The following is a 21,964-nucleotide window of genomic DNA, read 5'->3' as shown; positions in this document are numbered from 1 at the left end:
ATTAATATTCAGCTTTCCCAGAACAAGATTATAATGTACAATTTGTAATTCAGTAATATGAGAGCATTGGCCAGGGGTCTGACTACTTTTGCAAGGCATTGTATGCACTTAATACTTTAGAAACCTGGAGCATATATGCATAAAACATACATATAATGTTATACGTAAATTTCTAATGTTAGAAATTTAGCATTGGAATCAATGATAAGCTTGGGCATGCTCAGTAAGAACCAGCTGTCAGTGTTCTAAAAGGCAGACTTGGCTTGGCTAATCAGAGGGCACACCAAACCTTTCTTTCACTTTAGACAGTCATCATTTCCCCCAAAGAATCCTGGGAAGTGTAGTTTGTGAAGGGACTGAGAGGAGACTCCTATTTCCCTGAGAGAGCTCCAGTGACCAGAGTGGTTTAACAGTCAGCCGCTCTGATTGACGCTCTGTGAGGGAAACAGGGCCTCTCCTAGCAACTCTCAGCATCCTTCCATCACCCACTGTCAGTTTTACCTATCCTAAGCATGATTGCACGGGAGTAAATCCCATTGAACTCAACTGAAATAAACTCAGAAATCCACCTTCTCCTCTCTCCCATCACCTCCCTTTTGCCCCTTACCTCCCCCTTCCTTCACGCTCCCCCTCCAATCCCCTCCTTCCTCCCCCTCTTCCTTCCCCTCCCCTTTCCTCAGTTTTACCTATCTTAACCATGATTGCACGGGAGTAAATCCCATTGAACTCAATAAGCATGCAAATGATCAGACCTGCCTTTCTCCTCTCCCTTCACCCTCCCTTCTTCCTCCCTCCTTCATCCCTTCCCCTCTTCCTTCTTCCTCCTCCCCTGCCCACTCCAGCCCTCCCTCCCCTCCTCCTCCCTCCCCCATGGTCAGTTTTGCCTATCCTAAGTATGATTGCACAGAAGTAAATCCCACTGAACTCAATAAGCATGCAAATGATCAGACCTGCCCCCCTCCTCCCCTCTCCCCCCATCCCTTGTGGTCAGTTTCACCTATCCTAAGCATGACTGCAGGGGAGAAAATCTCACTGAACTCAATAAGCATGCAAACTATCAATCCATTCTCAGCAAACTTGCACAGGATCCCATTTCTTACCTCCAGGATTCAAAAGCAGAGAAATTCGCTAATAGGCAAAAAACCTTGCAGTTTAAAAACGTTTCTATCAAACTTTAAAAAGCAGGGAAATTGGGCAGCTATAGTGAATGCTCCAGGGGAGCAGGACACCTGACCTCATCTCTGAGATATTGTACTGCCCTACAAATTGGTCAAAATGCAAACACAATTTGGGTTGGTCTTTCACAGTCCAATCCACTTGCTGCGTAGCTTGAAACAATTTGGTAACATGTGCCTCTGAACATATGGTCAGTGGTGGCAACACCTGCAATCAGCCCAAATAACAGAAAGAAGAGATGTGCTGTGCTGATCTTGTTTTAGCAGGGAGGAAGCAACAATATTAAGACCGTTGATATAGTTCAGATATTCACTTTAAATGTGTTTGATTTACTTTGCAATTTTAGTGGTTTTCTATCGTAAATCATTTTATTTTGCTTCTGTTTCTGTGAATATTTGAAGTACAGCAACACTAAAAAAACCTCCAAAAACAATTGTGAAATAATGGTACTGACTATTCTGCAGAATAGTTTCCAAAGGACATGAGGATTATCTCAGTTTGCAAAAGACAAAACGGTGAGAGGTGAAATATATTCTAGCAAAATTCTAGGTTTGCTCTATGTTTTTAATTGACCATGCCCACCTTTCCTTAAGTGGAGTGGTTTAAGCATAGCAGGCTGAAAACATGCATCTTGGGCAGGCCAAGTTTATTTTTTCCAACAGCTACATTGCTTAAGTAGCAACATATTGTAATCAGTCTGATTTTACATCAAACTGCAGTTTTAGATTCAACTGTTAATGCACCCAAAATGAAAATAGAACATAACCTCCAATTTGAAACACAAAAGGCTGTCTTTACCATCATATTACATTGACCAGTAAAAAGGCTTTGAAATTAATAAAAATAAATTTGACATAGATTTCTAGGATGAATGAGAAATATAATTTTCTAGGTTACATTCTCTGTAGAAACAGTGGTAACACAGGAAAGAAGCAAAGTAAGAAGAACACCAACAAACATATAAAAATATAATTCTCCATCTTTGGAGATGGCAGATGTTGCCACCCCTGACCATATGCTGAGAGGCATGTGTTACCAAATTCTTCCAAGCTACACAGGAAATGGTCTGGACTGTGAAAGACCAACCCAAATTGTGTTTGCATGTTTACAAATTTGTAGGGCAGTACAATATCTCAAAGAGAAGGTCAGGTCTCCTGTTTCCCTGGTGCGTTCACTATAGCTGCCCAGTTTCCCTGCTTTTTAAAGCAATAGAAATATCTGTTGGTGATACGTACATTCTTAAACCGCAAGGCTTTTTGCCTATTAATGAATTGTTCCTATGTTTCTTTCTAATGCCAAAGAGTCCCAAGCCGAGATACTAAGCATAAATTCTTTGTGTACTGACACAAGCTTTTTTAAAAAACAACACTATAATTTTGCAGTTTTACAAAATACTGTGAAGCACCCCACCTCCAAATAGAATCGATTGCATATTTAAAAATTAATGAATTGGGAACATACATTGTCCCAAAGCCCCTATAATTGTGTTTTTAATTAGTCTCTGCACAGCTTGTATATGTGTTACCGTTTCTATTAGCTACTTTTAAACTGGTACCACATACCATTCTTTTATTGTTCCCTTTTCTGAAATTCTATCTTAACTTCTGGGGTTGTTTATTTTGCAGTTTGCTTCCTAAGAGGGTATTGGATTTAATTGCATTGTAGTGATTTTTACTAGCTGTTGTGTTCCAGTTAGAGATTTATATGTCAAAATAGAAAATGTCTGTCTTGCCATCTCACACGTTAGGTAATGCATAGAAATCTTATAATTGCATCATTCCAAGTTGCATTTTGTCAGTGACTATTATGGTGAGCTGAAATCTTGCATTTATAGTTAGTCACTAGTTTAGCCTTTCTGATTTTCCATAACATTTCAGAAACATGTCACATTGTGCTTAGATAGTGACCATGTATATTCCTACTGTTTCTTGATGATGCAGTATATATCTAGGAGATACTATCTGGTCCTATTTTGTTTTTTAAAAATTGTCTGATTTGTTTCTATTATTTCCTTTATCAGCATTATTTGCTCTGTTGTGCCTGCATAGTTCATTGATCTTAATTCACGTGGCTTTTCATGATATTCCATAATGGAACAAAACATTCCAATTTAGTTGTTTTAATTCAATCACTTTATCATTGTGAATACATATTTAACTAGGACCATAATAAGTAAGACCATAATTAATTTCTCTTAATCCCTTAATGTTCTTTCTCTGTGTGCATTTTTCTGTCATGGAGTTATAACATAATAATGTTTTTCTCTTTAATAAATATGTGTTAACATGTTTTCCAAAAATATAAATAGTTGCCCCAGCAGGGTGGGGGTGAGGTATCAGCTTTTTTGAGTTTTGACTCTGGGGTGGTATTTTGGATGGCAGTCCTATATCCCCTTACCTGGGAGTAAGCCCCGTTGAACTTTGAGGGATATATAAGGGATATATACTAGCACACCAGAAAGACAAATTATGTTAGTTCACAGAATGTGCTTTATTAACACAAATCCCCATTGCCACCAGCAGAAGTGGCAACAATTTTGACATGGTGTTATTTGGGGAAAATTTCCAGCCTAGATGTTTGATAATGGTCCAGGGAACATAGTATTTTTCAGTCCAGTGTCCATGATTTCAGCTATGAATTACCCCATGGAAGTCCTGGGATTTTACTCATTTACCAGTAACCTCTATGCAGCTTGGCAACATTGGGTCCAGGTCCAGGCATGCCAGGGCCCTTGGGCACCAGCCTGCCCTGGGCCCTGGCACCTACCTACCTTCGAGGAGTGGGAGGTTGGGCAGGCAGTTTGGGGGGATGGTGGGCAAGTGAGCATGCAGGGGGGAGGGTGAGCGAGCAGGGGGAGAGAGTGAGCAAGCAGGGAGGAGGGAGAGTGAGTGGGCAAGTGGGAGAGCGAGCGAGGAGCAGCTCCCTTCCTGCGATCTGCGGCAGGGAGCCTGCCACGGAAGGGGAGCACTGCTCCCCCACCATAACAAGGGGCCATTCAGGGGCCCTCAACCAGGGCCCTACCTGGCCGCCCTTTGGAGCCAGCCCTGATTGGGTCCTTTATAGTACACTCTGTATACCTAATTTTGCGATTGGCCAACTGCCAGTTCTTTCCCTTGTGCTAAAACAGTATGTGGCTGGAGCCTGATTAGCCTGGGTGTGTTTTTCATTTACATTTTAGGGGTTTTGAAGAATACACAATTTTAAAAAAGCAGACCATCTTTTTCTTCAGTGAAGCATTTTTTAAAAGTATAAACAGTTGCTTTTATCCTATCAGAATAGCTCCTTTACTTTGTGTTGAGACAAGGTGTTAAGGAAGACATAGGTACAAGTGTAGAATATTTTGTTCAGGAAAGTGTCTGGCTTCTTGGCTGTGGTGTATAGGTGTATATAGTATTTTGAATTGTTGCTAAATGTAGCAAATTGTGATTAATAGGTTCCTTGTGTATTTTCCTCATCCATCTACTTTTGTTTATGAAGGAACTGTTTTGGAAAGTCCACAGATAATTTAGAATCCCAAATGCTTTGTTAGTGAAGGCCTGAATGTTGGTTGCAGGTACCATTTTTAAAATATTTTTTCAGCATTGATAACTAATACTTTAGTAAAGGTTTTATGAGCCTTACACAAATCTTTTTCTGAGATTATTCTTGTCAGGATTTAATCTCAGGAATATATCCCAGACTAGATGTAATTATGCATACAGAAAATCAGAAATCTTGTCTGATGAATTCAGAAGATTCTAGGTCTAAAGGTTCTTCTGGAAAAAAAATCCTACCACAAGTTTTAAGATCTCTGTACACTAGAAACCTCTTTGGTTCAAGAGACTTTATGAGCTAGAACTACACTTTCTGTTCACCCAAATCAGTTTTTAATTGCTTTTGATCTGCCATAGAAATATTCAAACTACTATCTTTTCTGCATTTAAAAAGTGTTTAGAATGGCTCTACCTCTTATTCTTATTAACAATGGGGATAGGGTTCAGCAGATTTTTGTTTGTTTGGCCTGATTACTATAAGATACAGATTATGAAAATGACGAGAGAACAGTAGTGTTAACATTAAATAACCAATAATCAACAATCATTTTCTTTCCTTTTGTCCCCAAGACCTCTCACCCATAAGATATGAGATGGCACCATGTGATTCATTCAGCAAGATCTCTTTCTACCTCTTTGGCAGAAAAAAGGAACATCCTATGAGGATATCATCAGATAGGAGGCTACCTGACAACCTCCAACGCTTCTCACCAAAACGTCAAAGCTACGATAAGTTGGCAGGTTCTTCAGTCTTCTTTTACTACACGCAGTCTCTCTGAATTTACTTAATTCTAGTTCTACTTTTCAAAAAATGTGTTTAGCTGGCATACTAGCTACTTCCCAAAACTCAAAGCCCGGATCAGAAAGAGTATTTTCTTTATATGAGAACCAATACCATGAATTCAGTGCCATATGCATACATCACTGTTACTTTATTTATCTTATTATTTATTTGTCACAGTAGATAAACAAATAAATTAGAGCTGAACCAAAAGTTCTTTAGAGACTTAATTTCCAGCTTGAAGTGGTGAAGGGGGGATTTTTGTGGGTTAAAATGGTTTAACGAAACTGTTTGCCTTCACCTTTCCCACGGCCATAGTTACCTGGTGAGGTAGTGATTGTGCTTCTAACTGCTCCTGGGTACATGGCATTGTCATGAAGCCCGATCCGAATTGAGGGTAAAACCCTGCTCTCACTCTGGAGTCTTCTGAACAGAACTACAGTAGGGTCCCACTCATACGGCGTGTTATGTTCCAGGCTCCCACCGAAAAGCAGAACTCCTTCAATAAAATGACACCCGACACCTGAAAAACGCAGTAAAAGCGGAACAAGCACCGTATGAGTGGGGCCTTACTCTAATTTTAGCTGCCGTATTAGCGGAACACCGAAAAGCAGGCCACCAAAAAGCGGGGCCCTACTGTATAGTGGGAAGCATGAATGGCACCAATGGTGAATGTGGGCTTGCACTTCATCTCTATTCACACCCGAGCCACCATCATCACCCCGCTGCTGAAATGACTCCCTCCGTTTTTCAGCCTGCAATCATAGTGGCAAAGTTTCCTCTACAAGGAAAGGGGAACATTCAGGGCTTTTAGTTTAGAAAAAAGGGGACTTAAGGGGGGGGACATGCTAGAGGCATAGAAGATTTTGCATGGTGCAGAGAAAGTGGCTAGAGAGAGGTTGTTCTCCCTCTCTCATAATACCAGAATTCAGAGCCATCCAATGAATCTGAATGTTTGAAAATTCAGATCAGGCAAGAGGAAGTACTTCTTCACACAGTTAAACTATGCAGTTTGCTCCCATAAGAAAACTTGGATGGCTTTAAAAGAAAATTAGACGAATTCATGGAGGATAAGGCTACTACCCATGATCTCTGTGTACTACTACCACTGTTGGAGGCAGTATGCCTCTGAATATCAGTTGCTGGGAATCACAAGTGGCAAGAGGATAGTTGCACTCAAGTCTTTCATACAGGTTTCCCATGGGCATCTGGTTGGCTGCTGTTAAAAAAAACAACCCAGGATGCTAGATGGACCTTTGGCCTGACCCAGCAGGGCTTTTTTACATTCTTAAACTGTGTGTTCTCTTTTGGCTCACCACTAGTAAAAACTCAGCATCCCTCCAAGAAGCTCAGGGCTGCTTCCTTGTCCTTTTGCTGTTTTAGTCTTTGAAAAACCCTGTGAAGTAGCTTAGGACAAGGTAGGCTATAATGAGAGAGATCATGAATTTCCAATACAAATCACTGATCTTAATGGCTGAGCAGGGGTTTGAACCAAGATCTATCACATTTATACACAGCACTATGTGTTATTCCGTAAAGGCTGTCATACTGTTGTATCCAAAATAGTACTTATGATTCAATTAGAGAGCGGAACAAAAACTAATTTAATATCAAGGTTTGCTTAAGCCATGTTGATTAGATCTTGGGATTTGTGCATCCTAATCCTGATGTAAGATTGCTAACATGACTCTAATCTGTGTCCATATAACCGTTTGTATCTCTGAATTGATAGCTACAGTATGTACTTGGTGAAATTTTGAGACAGCGATTTCATCACCGAATCATCCACATGGTTTGTTCACTACTGGAATCAGTTGAGTCCTTTAAGGCAATAGAGTTACAATGGATCATCCGGAACCACAGAGTCATTCTGTTATGTCATCTAGTAATTTTAGCACAATTGTCAACTTTAATGAACTCATGGTAGGAATCGGTGGAAGCACAAGTTTAAAATTCTTAGGGACAAAATAGATATGATACGGAGTTCCACATTCAGATGTCTTGTGAAGACATACCATTTTGCCCAGGCTTTCCCAGACCCATAAGACTGGACCATTTTATGTGTTTGCATAATCTCATATGCCGTTTTATTTGCTTTTATGTGTTTTTATATTGCTGTTTACTGGTTTTAGGTTGTCTGTTTTTAAACATTTTAATGATACATTGTTTGCATTTTAGACTATACAGTTCTTAGAGATTTTTGAAATATCAAGCAGTATATGAATGCTTTCAAACAGAAAAATTTAAAAGTTACCTTTCCCTGATTTTTTTTTATAAAATGAAAAACGGCCTTAGGAGGCTGCAGTCAGGTGCCAAAAACCTCCTCATAGTTTTTCTGTTAGGATCCTTCCACATAAGTAAGTAGTGTATTGTTTATTATAAATGGCCTTCTGTTAGCTTATATTTTAGCTGGGGTATGAGAATAAAAATGCTTTATGCACAACTTTTTCATTTAGAAAAAATCTAAGTGCTAATATCATTAAATGATATAGCGCATTAGGTGTGCAGGGTGGATTTTTCCATTTCTGTTCTTCTGTAATTGCCCTTTAAGTTGGGTTGTTGTTTTTCCCATTTTACAGATGGGAAACAAAGGCTAAAATGTTGTGAGTTGCTGAAACACAATCAGGATATCTATGGCTAAATTAGGATTCTCAGAGACTTCTCATATGCTTGTTCCTACCTTGATATCCAGTACAGTAGGGCCCCGCTTTACGGCCCTTCGCTTTATGGTGCTTCGCTAATGCAGCGGTCTCAATTAGACACAATTAGACTAAAGCCCCACTCATATAGCACTTGTTCTGCTTTTACGGCAGTTTTTGGGTGTCGCACACCATTCTATTCAATGAGTTGCGGTTTTTGCTTTTTGATGGGGGTCCAGAATGTAACCCACCATACAAGTGGGGTCCTAGTGTATACTACAGCCAGTCCTTTAATTAGGAGGGCAGACAATGTGTGAATTCTCCCCAAATTGAGGAACCAAAATTGAAGATGATTGACATATCTTGCATTATAGGAATTCAATTAGCAGTAACTTCCCTTTGTGTATTAAAACACAATTCATTTATATGTAAATATAGCTTGGAAGCTGTGCAAATCTCTCAGCTTCTACATAAAAGAAAGTGTGTGTGTGAGAGAGAGAGAGATAAATGGACCGGCCATGATTTTTAAACCTGGATTGTAGTTCATAATAAAAGGATAATAAAATAATTGTATTGCAAAATCTTTCGCATTAGCATTTCCCTGTCTGCCCTCCTGTTCTGCTCAGAGTAAATTGAGGAAAAACTATTGCATTGTTTACATTTTTCTTAAGATAATTTAAAGGCAAGTGTAGATTCAGTTGTTTTCAGTGTGACATTTAGATACTGTAAAATTGCAGAGAGCTTCTTAATTATTTCACGTGATGTATGCAGTGGACTGTATTCCAATGTTTATGTTATATTGCTAGTGATAATTTAAAAGAAAAATTAAAACTGTTTATGAGATTTTATCCACAGACATGGAGCAAAATTCCTTGCCATGCAGGTAGATTTAAACATTCTAAAGCAAAAGAAAATTGGGAAAGAACTGAACACTAAACGTTTGAGCAATATTTTGGTTTGCCTTGATAACAAATGTATTCCTTCTAGTAAAAATGTGTCTTTCTTTAAATAGTTTAACTTGGATTTAAAGCTAGATGGAATACTTTGTTGTAAGGCCATTAACCACAAAAATGCTTGCCTAATTTGTTACTGCTGCTGGAGTCCTACTGTAAATCTTATTAATGTGTCTGCTACTGTAAAAGGAAGCAAGTAATTAAGTTTTATTACTACTGTTCTAGAAAACCTCTGTTTAAAAAAGGAAGAAATAAATAAAAGGTTTCCCTCAAGAATTGTGATATCAGTTGCGATGATGTCTGTTCTCTTAAAGACATACATATGAAACTCATGTTGATGTGTATGTTGGTTAAAAAAAAAGGCTTTTCTATTGCACTTTTCAATTAAGGCAACAATGCTATATACTGAAGATGGGGAACCTGCAGCCCTTCCGGTGTGTTGGACATACAACTCCCATCATGCTTGATCATTGGCCATTTTGGCTGAGGCTGATGGGAGTTGGAGTCCAGCAACATCTGGAGGGCCACAGGTTCCCCTTCCCTGTTATACACATTTAGTTGGCAGTACGTCCTGCTGAACTCAGTGGGGCTTACTTTACAGTAAATTGTATCTGTGCCTTTTTGGAGCTATTGGCTATTCTAGTCTGATTTGTGGTTGTTCTTGTTTTGTTTTGATTTTCCAGGAATGTTCTTTTAAAAAGAAAACTGACCATGAGGAATTCTACGCATTAACATACCCTTGAATGACATCACTGAAGAGAATGAGATTGCAGTGTTTTGCCCGAGATCCTTTGCCACCACTGTTGGGTAAATGAGAAGTGGTTGTGTGATTATGCTGACATCCCAGCATGCATTTGGTAGACCTGTGGTTAACTCGCTCCCTCTCCATGTGTCTGCTCTTACAAAGCTTTGTCCTCATGATACTGTGCTTTCATTCTGCCAGTATGTGCCCCAAAGGTTGCCTTTGTTCCCATTCTGGAGGTTTAAATGTCAGTTGCAGCAATGCAAACCTCAAGGAAATACCCAGAGATCTTCCTCCTGAAACTGTCTTACTTTACTTAGACTCCAATCAGATAACCTCCATCCCAAATGAAATTTTCAAGGATTTGCACCAATTGAAAGTCCTCAACTTATCAAAAAACATCATTGAATTTATAGATGAACACTCCTTCAAAGGGGTGGCAGAAACCTTGCAGATGCTGGACTTATCAGACAACCGGATTAAAAGTGTACACAAAAATGCTTTTAACAACTTAAAGGCCAGGGCTAGAATTGCAAACAATCCCTGGCACTGTGACTGCACTCTGCAGCAGGTCTTGAGGAGCATGGCCTCCAACCACGAAACAGCCAACAGTGTCATCTGTAAGACTTCAGATATAGATGAACACGCTGGGAGGCCATTCCTCAATGCTGCCGATGCAGACCTCTGCAACCTTCCTAAAAAGACTACTGATTATGCCATGCTAGTCACCATGTTTGGCTGGTTCACCATGGTGATATCCTACGTTGTTTACTATGTGCGGCAAAATCAAGAGGATGCACGCAGGCACCTTGAGTACTTGAAATCCCTGCCAAGCAGGCAAAAGAAGCCAGAGGAAGCAGATGACATTAGCACTGTCGTATAGTGCCCTGGATATAGTGATTGGCTTTGAGATGGAAATTAGATGTGGATAGCACGGATGCCAGATGTTTACTTCTAACATTCGTTGTAAACCTGTAAGACTTTTTTTCCAAGTAAACTGAATTTTACCACTGTCAAAACTTTCTAACAAAAGATTTCTGTTTGGAGTGACACAGTACACCTTTATTGTTTATCTGGTGGCATTCTAAACCAAGTAAAACTAATATGTAAACATTAGTTTAGACCCATTCCACTCTTTAATAATGAAATTTATTTTTTTAATTTAAAACCAAATAAAAGCTGAACTTTGAACCATGTAAATAGAGACTAATTTATTGAACCAAAGTCTGCCTGATGAGCTTGCACTCTTTGACTCTGTCTGTGTTCGTGCGTGCGTACTAATATGAGAGAGAGGAAGGGGGAGAGAAGTTTAGTCGAGATCTTGAATGAATATGGTATAGAATTTATAAGAATATTTTTAAACCACCAATGCAAAAATTATCAAGGTGGTATACAATAAATAAGATGTTTAAAGCAAAACTTGTTTCATCGAGCAAAATCTTGTAATTGTTAAGATTAATCTTCATAAAAAAATCCGCACAAGTTTCTAGCCCTCTTGGTTGTGTATGCATCTGTGTGTGAGAAATCTGAAATCATGGGGGCAAAAAGGTTGATAAACCACAGCGGTTTAAAGAGATCAGTATATGTTATTTCAGTCAGATTAAGGCTGTGCTGGGGGGGGTGGAATCTTGTGAACAGGTCATTCAGATCCAATGTTTTTATGTCTGCTATTGGCACATGAGGGTGTACACATTCCATTTTTCAGTCTCCATATTCATTGTTATTCTATTGCACCATTGCTGTCTGCACCAGTGGGCAGAGTTTGACAGAAAATATTCTGGCTGTGTTTTGTTTTTGTTTTTTTATTGCTCTCAATCATTCCGCCCTCCTTCCACAAGTAGCCTGCAGATTAAACTGCAGTTTGCTTGTTTTGTTTTAGTTTTTTTGTATACGCAATTCTGATTTAATCTTTCTATCATCTTTCTCCTCTCTCCCAGCCTTCGCCAATTGATGTTACACTATAGCTTAAAGCATCCAGGGATCTGATCATGTTGCTGAGAGGTTGAAGGGAATCAATAAGTCCTGAGCCTCTTCTTGCTGTTTGTTCAAACCTCCAAGATTCTCCTGCTGCATTGGAAAGAGTTCTAAAAAATCAGCAGATGTCAGCAAGAAAGCTTCCTCCTGTGTAGAGATGCTTGCCTTTTCTTGATGGGTTTTTCCCCCCAAACCTCTCTGATAGCTCCGTGCATCCAAGCTTCCTCATGCTGCAGGAGACTCTCAGGGAAGTGTGAAAAACAATGAAAAGAGATTTAGGATTGATCTGGTTTCCTCACCCGCTCTGAGCAACACAATCAGATGCCTGGGTGCTTTAAGTTGAAGTTGAATGTGAATTGGAGAAGGCAGGGAGAGAGGCATTTTCTTAATATACAGAAAGAATGGCATGTGGATACTCCCCAGTCAGCACTATGCAGCCCCAAACATTTATTTTTTTTATTACAGGTCTTGCACAACTCTGTTTGTGTGAGGAGCAAACAGAAATAGGAGTGTGCCATTAAAGGCCACCCAATAAAATGTCATAATACATGTGACAAACAACCCACCAAAACAACAACAGCTAAGAAGCTTCCACACTAGCAGTAGCTGCAGATGCATAATGGATTATTTTTACTTAGCGGATTCTCCATGGGAAGGGGACATCTGAATTAGAAGAAGAAAAAGTGTGGGCTGGCGTTTTGAGGATAACATTGTATGGACACTACAAAAACCTCTGTGCATGAGCAGTATGGGATCCACAATAAACGGTCCTGTTTCCCTGTTTTCAGATTGAATTAATATTCCAAAACGTGTTGTGGCATAGCATCACACGATTAAAGTGCCTCCAAATCCATACAGTCTTTGTTTTACGCAGAGATATGTGGTGTAAGAACCACCTGACTCCCTATGTTCCATCTCGATCACTGAGATCTTCTGATGAGGTACTTTTGGTAATTCCCCATACCCTTGAGGTTCGGTTGACCTCCACCAAGGACTGTCTTTAGTGTGGTGAACCCTACCCTGTGGAACCGTCTACCAGTGTCTCTTGAAAATGGAACTTTTTAGATAGGCCTTTTAAAATGACTTTTTTTCTTCCAACCAATGCAGTATATGTTGATGTTTTTATTATTATTAAAGATGTGTTTATTGGTTTTTAATTTTATATTGTCTTTGTATGTTGTAAGCCACTTTGATGTATCCTTATGAAGAGTGCAGCTTATAAATACTTTAATAAATAAATAATAAATACTGTCAGTCGTACCTCAACATATGCAAGGGTGGAGTTCATAGCGAAGGAGCTGTAGCAGAAAGCTTGCTTTATTATATCAGCTTGGACAACACCAGCTTTTGCTTTTCCTATAAATACACATACAAGAGGAATGCTACAGGGGAGCAGTCTGTGCTCTATGTCATCTGTACAGAGTGGGGATGGCCTGTTTATTGATTTATAAAATTATTTCTATACCACTATTTCATTAAAAAACATCAAAGCGGTTTATATGTTTAAAACCACTACCATAGAATAAAAAAACATTTTAAATACAATAAAAGCAAAGGTCAGTTGTGAAAAAAGCATGTTCTTAATTGCCTGCATAAGCCTATAAGAAGGAATACCTGATAAGTTACATGGTGCATACAGCTGGGATATTCTGACATTTATTTTATTTGTTTAAAACGTTTATATGCCGCTTAATCTTTTGCATTTTTAAGGAGGATACAAAAAAAACCAAGCCATATACAAAATAATAAAATCATCATAAAACCAAACATTACCTGCGATGACTGCTGGAACAAGAATGTCTTAGTTATACACCTGAAGTGCCTGTCTCGGAATCTCAGTTGGGAGGAAGTTCCACAGGCTTGAGCCTGCTGCACTGAAAGCACTGCTTCATTACAAGCCATGTATCTGAGCCGTGCATCTTGTAGTTACAAACTGACTCCCCCAAAGATTTCAGTGATCAGACTGGGATATAAGGGACCAGGTGGTCCTTAAGTTATCCTGGACCCAGGTTGTTCAGGTCCTTGCAATTTAATGCAAGAACCTTGAAATAACAAGCAAATAAAAACAAAGGATACTTCTAAATATTTCTGGGCTTGTCTCCACACCACTCCATACTGGAACCATCCTTTTCCAGGCACTATCCCCTCCAAAAAGTTGCAAAGAGAATAGCCCCCTTTGTGCGTTACTCACATGAAAGGGCAAAGGAATAAGAAATGATGCAGTGATACACAGCTCTCCCTAGTCCAGCCCCTGCCAGCTACATGGGTGGATGGATATCTGAGGTGGGGATGGATGTTTCCAGGCCAGCAAAACCTAAGAGTGTAGAGGTCTGCACACATAGGCTTCTCTGCCCAAGGTGAATAAAAATCAGTGATTAAAAAAATGATTTTTAAGACTTAAATAGGATTGTTAATAAAATAGTAAATTTCTCTCTCATTCAATTCTTACTACAAACATGCTAACGCCACTCTTACAGTCTCATTAAAATGAATTAATGGCTCTATCACACTCACACGTATTGAGTTACCTACATGCACAAACATGCACATTCATTTCAGTTTTTCATCTCATGAAAATGGCTTTGCCCATTCTAACTGTAACTTCTTGGAAGTTCTGGACTTTCTGTTTCTCTAACTAAATTTACATGTGCAAAGACACAGGCAGAATGGAAATGAGATTGTTGTTCTGAGCTTATATGGTGGTGGAGCTGGGCCACATGAGGTGAAGGAATTAGGACAGAGACAATATAGAAAAGGACAATTGGAGGCAGAATAGAAAGGAACAGTGGAGAGGACTGGAAAGAAAAAAGGGAAGACATTATAGTACAGACACAGCTTCCACTTCCTATATTCCCCCACACTTTTGCAACAGAAGATCTGTCATGGCTTCTGGACATAAGAGAGACCCTATCTGGGAATATTTTGAAGAAATTCCTTCCCTGGGCAAAAAAGGAAAATGTGCAAAGTTTATTATTTACTTATTAAATTTATATCCATCCTTCCAGAAAAAGCCCAGGGCAGCAAACAAAACTAAAAACACTCTAAAACATCTTAAAAACAAAACATATTCAAAAACATAATTAAAACAAAACATCTTTAAACACATTTTTTAAAAAACAGCTTCAAAAGCGATTCCAGCACAGACGCAGACTGGGATAAGGTCTCTACTTAAAAGGCTTGTTGAAAGAGGAAGGTCTTTGGTAGGCACTGAAAAGATAACACAGATGGTGTCTGTCTAATATTTGAAGGGAATTCCAAAGGGTAGGTGCCACAACACTAAAGGTCCGCTTCCTATGTTCTGTGGAACAGACCTCCTAATAAGATGGTATTTACAAGAAGCCCTCACCTGTAGAGCGCAATGATTGACTGGGTATATAAGGAGTAGGAGGGTCTTTCAGGCGTCCTGGTCCCAAGCTGCATAGGGATTTGTACACCAAAACTAGAACCTTGAACTTGGCCTGGTAGCTAATGGGTAGCCAATGCAATTCTTCCAGTGGCAGGGTAACATATAGGTAATACCCTGCCCCAGTGAGCAATCGCGCGGCTACATTTTGCACCAGTTGCAGCTTCTGGACCAACCTCAAGGGTAGTCCCACATAGAGCGCATTACAGTAATCCAGCCTGGAGTTTACCAGTGCATGGAGAACAGTGGCCAGGCTATACTTGTCCAGAAATGGGTACACCTGTCTTACCAGATGAAGCTAGTAAAAGGCACTTCTAGCCACTGAGATCACCTGGGCCTCTGGCAAGAGTGTAAGAAGGAGATTCAGGGCCTAGTTGCAAGAATGATGAAACATAATAAAGTCTGCTTATGTGGAGAAAATGATGTGGATGAAGATGTGGATACGCTTGAAGAACAATGAAGATCAACTGGTTAGTAAACTGAATTATTCACTTTGTAATGCATTGTGGGAATGCATCATTTGTCAAGACTGCCTTTTAGAATTAGTGTTATTCAACAAGCTGTTTGCTATGTTCGATGTTAATAGAAAAAGAAAGCTTAGCTCATTATGGCTTGTTTAATCAGTTAACTGGGTTTAGAATCTATAACCCAAGTTTACGGTACAGAAAGATGCAGTTAAGAGCTGCCACTGGGTGTCATTTTCTTATTTTATAGTACATAACATGCTCCTTATTTTGGAACAGCATGGCAGACCATAATGGTGATGCCCTAAATCTATTCCCTGTTTTACTTCAGCATAACTCAGGTTCCCTAGGGATTCAAAAAACAAGGATCTGCAGCTTGACACAGCCAATTTTATGTAATATGTCCCAAATTAACAAAAATCAAGTTATCTAAACAATTACACAAAGTTTGCCCTCCTTGTAAAATGCTGTATGGAGTTGTAAATTAACATGTTTTAGTAATGAGATTCATACCATTATTTAAGAAATATGTAAAGAACTATGACAAACTTGATAAATCATGGGTCTCTTGGTGATTTAAAACATGATTTAAATCAATCCACCCAGTCTGTGCCTCAGACTCCTATTTTAATGTAGGGTCATCATGGCCAGGAGGAATGTGTGAGTGACATGTGAAGGGGGCTATTGTGTATGGTACAAACGGGTACAGAGAGATGTTTTGTGAAATGCTCAGGGTCTAAAGAAAAGCATTTTCCACTTGTGCTGATGACAGCTAATACATCACAAACAGGTACTTTGCCATTTAGTAATGATATGGGCTGAAACCTACAATGGCCTTTTGTTTTTCTGTTAACCATATCTTATATTTGAAAAAATGGAAATGGATTGCCTTCAAATCGATCCTGACTTATGGCTACCCTATCAATAGGGTTTTCATGGTAAAACGGTATTCAGAGGTGGTTTTACCACTGCCTTCCTCTGAGGCTGAGAGGCATTGACTGGCCCAGTGAGCTGCAAGGCTGTATGGGGATTCGAACCCTGGTCTCCCAGGTCATAGTCCAGCACCTTAACCACTACATCACACTGACTCTCTTATATTTAAAACCTAATGCTATATTCAGTGGCTTGTATGCATCAGATATATCTCTCTTCCCCAGCCTTGGGATTTAATTAAACTATTCTAAAGTAGAAACAGAGATGAGCTTTTTGTATTCTGTGAACAAAACGTGAACCGTACTTTTTAACTTAAGAGTAGCTAAATATATATATATTGGAGGAAGGGAGAAAGTCCTTATATTTTAGCTATATTAGTGTAACTATTCTATACATGAAGAATTAGAATTAGAATGATCAGGTATTAAGTATTACAAAGTGTTCTGTTTGATTAAAAGGTAAAACTAAATTGATTTGTAAATGAATTTTAAAATGATTATTTTATGCATTTGGGAGAGTTTGGGATATTATTTACTATTTATTTATTGGTTACATTTATATCCGCCTTTCTTTCACCCTGAAACCCAAGATGGCATACATGTGGTTTCCAGGCGGTCTCCCATCCAGGCACTGAGCAGACCCAGACCTGCTTAGCTTTAGCAAGGTGGTGGCCTCATGTGCCTTCAGGCAATAGCCTGGGATCTATCTAAGATTGTACATATTATTTAGCTGGTGAATTGCACTGGAAAATATTAGTCGATAGTTTGTTGCCTACTCCTTGTCCAAGCTCTTGAACCTAAAACTTACTCCAGTCTAATATGAGTTGATAGCATATTTGGGGACATGCTTCTGAGTAAACATGCATAGGATTGCACTATAAATATATTTACAGGTTTGACAGTCATGCTTATATAAACAGTTCCCATGGTTCTGTAGAGTAATTCATGTGCTTCAAATGTGTGCTGAATGTGCTTTAAATAAATGGTGTGGATCTGCCCTAGGTGTGCTGTGCATTCATTAGTGAACTGAAAAGAACAATTTTAAAAGACACTTCTTTACACAGGGGAAGGGCTGTAGCTCAGTGGTAGGTGCTTTGCATGCAAAGGTCCTAAATTCAATCTCTGGAAAGACTATTGCTTAAAATCGTGGAGAGCCAATGCTAGTCCATGTCATCAGTACTGAGCTAGATGGTACCAAATGGCGTGAGTCGGTATACAGCAGATTCCTTTGTTCCTAAAAGTGGAAAGAGACCCAAGAGTCACAGGGACTCCAGATTTTATTTATGTATTTTATTTACATTTATATACCTCTTTATTTAAAAAAAACCCTCAAAGCACTTTATAGAAGGAATTAAAACAATAACGTCACCCTAAGAGACGGAAACGACTCGCACTACAAGTGCGGGGACACTTTTACCTTTACCTTAATAGGTTATTACTAATTAGGGTTACTACTCTTAATGGGTTAGTTAGTAATACTGCTATTATTTATTTATTTATCTATTTATTTATTATTTGATTTATATCCCGCCCTATCTCCCAGCAGGCGCCCGATTGGTTCATTGCTTCTAGTTAAATAAATCCTGAAACTGTAATCTGGTTAAAATTTCAGTTACATTACATTTACTCAGTTTATACACATTGCAAGAAGAAATCCCAAAATGATTTACAGGTATACAAAATATAGTATAAAAATCTATGAAAATGAAACAAATAGATTAAAAGCGTTTCTCCACAAAATCAAAACATCCCCAACCTTATAAACAGCTAGAGTTGCTGCTCTGTCTGATGAACAGGCAAATTCAGCAAATCTGCACCTGCCATGGTGACATTAGAAAGTCCATGGGCTTTCAAACCCCATGTTTTATTATGACCTGTAGCTGTTAGTTATGTCCCAGATTAAGAGAGATACTGTGGATTGGTTCTGGTGGCTGTACTTGACTGTCTTACACTGTATTACACTGGGCTGCTGCTGAGCTTTCTGGTTTTCACAGTGTTCTTTAAGTACTGTGTTGAAGTGATTAGGATGAATGTTATTTCTGAAAGGTGGTATATTTTTTATTAAATCTGGAGTTGCCAACCTTTCTGGCCAGTGAGCCCAAGTGGAATCCATCTGCACTTGCTCACAGAGAAGAAACTCTTTGCACCTCTCCTCTGTTCAGAACAGATGGGAGGGTGGACATCCCCAACAACATGTGGACATGTTTAAGGGAATATGTTCCATGTTGAAGAAAATGAGGCAGTGCAAACAGGAACTCAGCAGGGAGACCAAACAGTTTCCCGTGTACTGTGGATTTTTGAGGGGATATTTACTAAGTCTTTTAGTGGGTGCTGTAAAAAGTACTGGCCGGCCCTCTTGTATCTATAGATCAGCCCTGTAGCCAGCCTTCCTTGTTAGGTGGGGCAGCCACATTTCTAGGTGGGGCATTTGTGGGGGGGGGAGGCACATAGCACCAAAGGGCCAGGTCAGGGGAAGGGAAAGTGACCTTCCCTCTCACTTCTTCTCAATGATGAGAGTGTGTTAACTTACATGAATAAAGTTAAATCTGTTGAATTGTCTTACCCCTTTTTTGAGAGACCACAGGTATACCAGAATCGAAAGCTTGACTTTGTCTGCAGCTGCAGTCCTCTTTCACCGATGGTCTGTCCCTGTGTTCTGATTCTTCATGAACTAATGTACTTTGGTAATGATAGCAAGTTCCTGAGCTTGGTTTTGATGCTGCATTAGGTATCTCAGTTTTAGATTCCACTCAAAAATAACACTTGTCAATATTACAAGTTTAAGGAAGGGCAGAGAGAAAATAAATACCTTAGGGTGTGTTTAACTCCTCCTTGAGAGCACCTCCTTCTAACCTTGTTCCTGACTGTTAGATATTCCTTCCTGTTGACAATCAAGGGAAACCTTTTTTACTGGCTGCTATATAAAGGACTAACTAAGCAATTGGGATCTAATTGTGGAAAGCAATTGGATTTTTTTTACTGGTTGCTGAGTTGATTTTTCTGTCCAGAAACCCTGAAAAGGCCTCATGCTGAGCTGCACATATTGGGAAAATCAGAAATTAGGCTAGGTGGCCAGCCAGCTAACTAACTGTAGTGTACATGGTAATATTTCTATTACTGTAGGGCTATTTTCATCCTTTGCCATCAAATACTCAAGAAAAAGAAGGGGAAAATGCCACTAACTGAAAGGCTGCCTCATTCCCTACATACCTTCCCCAAATCAGCAGAGGGGGCCCTTTTGGTAGTGCCGCCATCCTCAGAAGCTCGGCGTGGTGGTGACCCAAGAGAAGGCTTTCTTTGTGGCACCCCCTAAGTTGTGGAATTCCCTCCCCACAGAGGTGCATCTGGCCACTTCACTGTACAGTTTTCAGCAAATGTTGAAGACACACTCTTTATCCTGTCATTTGACACCTGAGATGTATATTGTTATGATCCACCCTATTTTTTGTGATGTTGTGATTCTAGGTTGTTTTAATTGATTTCAGAGAGCCAGCATGGCATAGTGGTTAGATTCCTTTGTTCCTAAAAGTGGAAAGAGACCCAAGAATCACAGGGACTCCAGATTTTATTTATGTATTTTATTTACATTTATATACCTCTTTATTTAAAAAAAACTCTCAAAGCACTTTATAGAAGGAATTAAAACAATAACATCATTGGCAAAAACAGTTAAATACAGGTATTTAAAAATTCAAAATAGTAAAATCAACAATGAGTGGAAAACATAAAAAACATAAAAACATAAAAAAGTAAACTCAAACTAAATCAATCAATCAACAATCACTTCTACATGTCTGGGTAGGCTTGCCTAAACAAAATTTTTTAGCTGGTGCCCAAAAGGAGTACAATGAAGGCTCCTACCTAATGTCAATAGGCAAGGAGTTCCAAAGAGTAGCTGTTGCCACACTAAAGAATCGTACGATGGGTCTGTGACCATATAATAAAAATTCATTCACTAAAGAATCGATTTCTTACAAGAGCAGAACAAGCACAATGTGGCACCCATAACATGGAAAGCACATCTTGAACTTGGCCTGGGAGCAAATCAGCAACCAATGCAGATTTTAGAGCAGAGATATTTTGTGCTGATAGGGTCTCACTCATGTCAGCAATCGTGCCACAGCATTCTGCACTAAGTGCAGCCCCCATGTCAGGTTGTACTGCATAGTGATTTCTGTAACCTGGATGACTGGCTGCCAGGATTTTTTTAGTTTTGGTTAAGAACCCTAACTGGTTGTGGGATGTTGAGTTTTCTGCCTTACTCATAGGAATCTTGTTATGGTTGGTATGGTATTGCCTTTAGGAAATAATCACTATATTTTGTTTTTCTATTTGCATTTCATTTACCTTTAACTTCACTCTCTCACATCCATAGAAGCAACAACAGTGGTTTCATGTACTCAGCTCAACCCTCTTAAGCCCACTGATGATGCACCTTGTTGTTTGCATGATGGTTTGTTTCTTGCCCAATAGTGGTACAAAAGAATTCACATACTGGGAAGTGTGGCTTCAATTGCTGTTGCTCTCAAGCTACTGCCAGTGAAGGTAGACCAAACTATGTGTGTTTTCTCTCTGACAATTATTACTCACTGAAATTGGGTTGGCTGTCAAAGTAAGGTTGTAGCAGCCCACAGAGTAGGCAAGAAAGGCATCTTCTTAACTCTTCCTCATTTCTCAAACCTCTCTCTGCAGTGAAGAGTCAAGTTTGTAACAAGTTTGGAGCAGGCACATTAAAAGGCAGAGGCAGGGCATTTCAGGCAGGGGTTGCCAAACCTGCTTCGATATCAATATAATTCCAGAGGATCCCTAGTCAAGCTTTTCCAACAGCACAATCCTAACAATATCTACTCAGAACTAACTAAGTCCTGTTGAGTTCTATAAAGCTTAGTCCTTAGTAAGTGTGGTCAGAATTGCAGACTTGAGGGCATCCATCTTTACTCCTGATTGGCTCCATCTAACATCTCCACAATACTAGGCTTTCTTCCTACAATGGCCTTCTGCTGACTGGCTTGGCCTGAGGGCATTTAAACCCTTCTTGCCAGCAAGTAGGCCAGCAAGTAGGCTAGATTACACGTTTCCTACCCAGGCTCCCTAAGCAAGTGAGAAGGAATGATCCCGTCACTTCAGCTGGACTTGGGAACACCCTCATTTAGCTCAGATTTCTATCTTAATTTCCAGTCGGATAATTTTTTTTGTTTGAGTGTATGCTCCAAGCAACTGTGGTTAATGCTTAATGTATCATGCTTAATGACATCACTGGGGCCCATCCCTGTGACATCACTAGGACTCACCCCCCCATGGCATCACTAGGGCCTGCCCCTGAATTTGAGATGCTTCTGAGCTGGCATATATATACAGTATATGTGA

General features: G+C 39.5%; 1 protein-coding gene across 3 annotated transcripts in view; it reads left to right on the top strand.

Moving 5' to 3' along the window:
- Window positions 1-11,152, top strand: part of LRRC3B (leucine rich repeat containing 3B) — a 64,221-nt gene extending 53,069 nt beyond the window's left edge. For 2 of the 3 annotated variants that reach the window (XM_061586076.1, XM_061586077.1), the window contains 2 exons: window positions 5,280-5,450; window positions 9,766-11,152. In XM_061586076.1, the coding sequence (XP_061442060.1) occupies window positions 9,931-10,707 (777 nt within the window). In that variant the 5' untranslated portion in view covers window positions 5,280-5,450; window positions 9,766-9,930 and the 3' untranslated portion in view covers window positions 10,708-11,152. The remainder of the gene's footprint in view (window positions 1-5,279; window positions 5,451-9,765) is intronic. The other variant, XM_061586078.1, reaches the window with a different exon arrangement.
- Window positions 11,153-21,964: the final 10,812 nt, after the last annotated feature.

The sequence above is a fragment of the Rhineura floridana genome, chromosome 10, assembly GCF_030035675.1.
Source record: "Rhineura floridana isolate rRhiFlo1 chromosome 10, rRhiFlo1.hap2, whole genome shotgun sequence".
In the NCBI taxonomy this organism is placed as follows: Eukaryota; Metazoa; Chordata; class Lepidosauria; order Squamata; family Rhineuridae; genus Rhineura; species Rhineura floridana.
The sequence above is the reverse complement of the archived record's forward strand: the minus strand, read 5'-3'. Positions and strand labels throughout refer to the sequence as shown.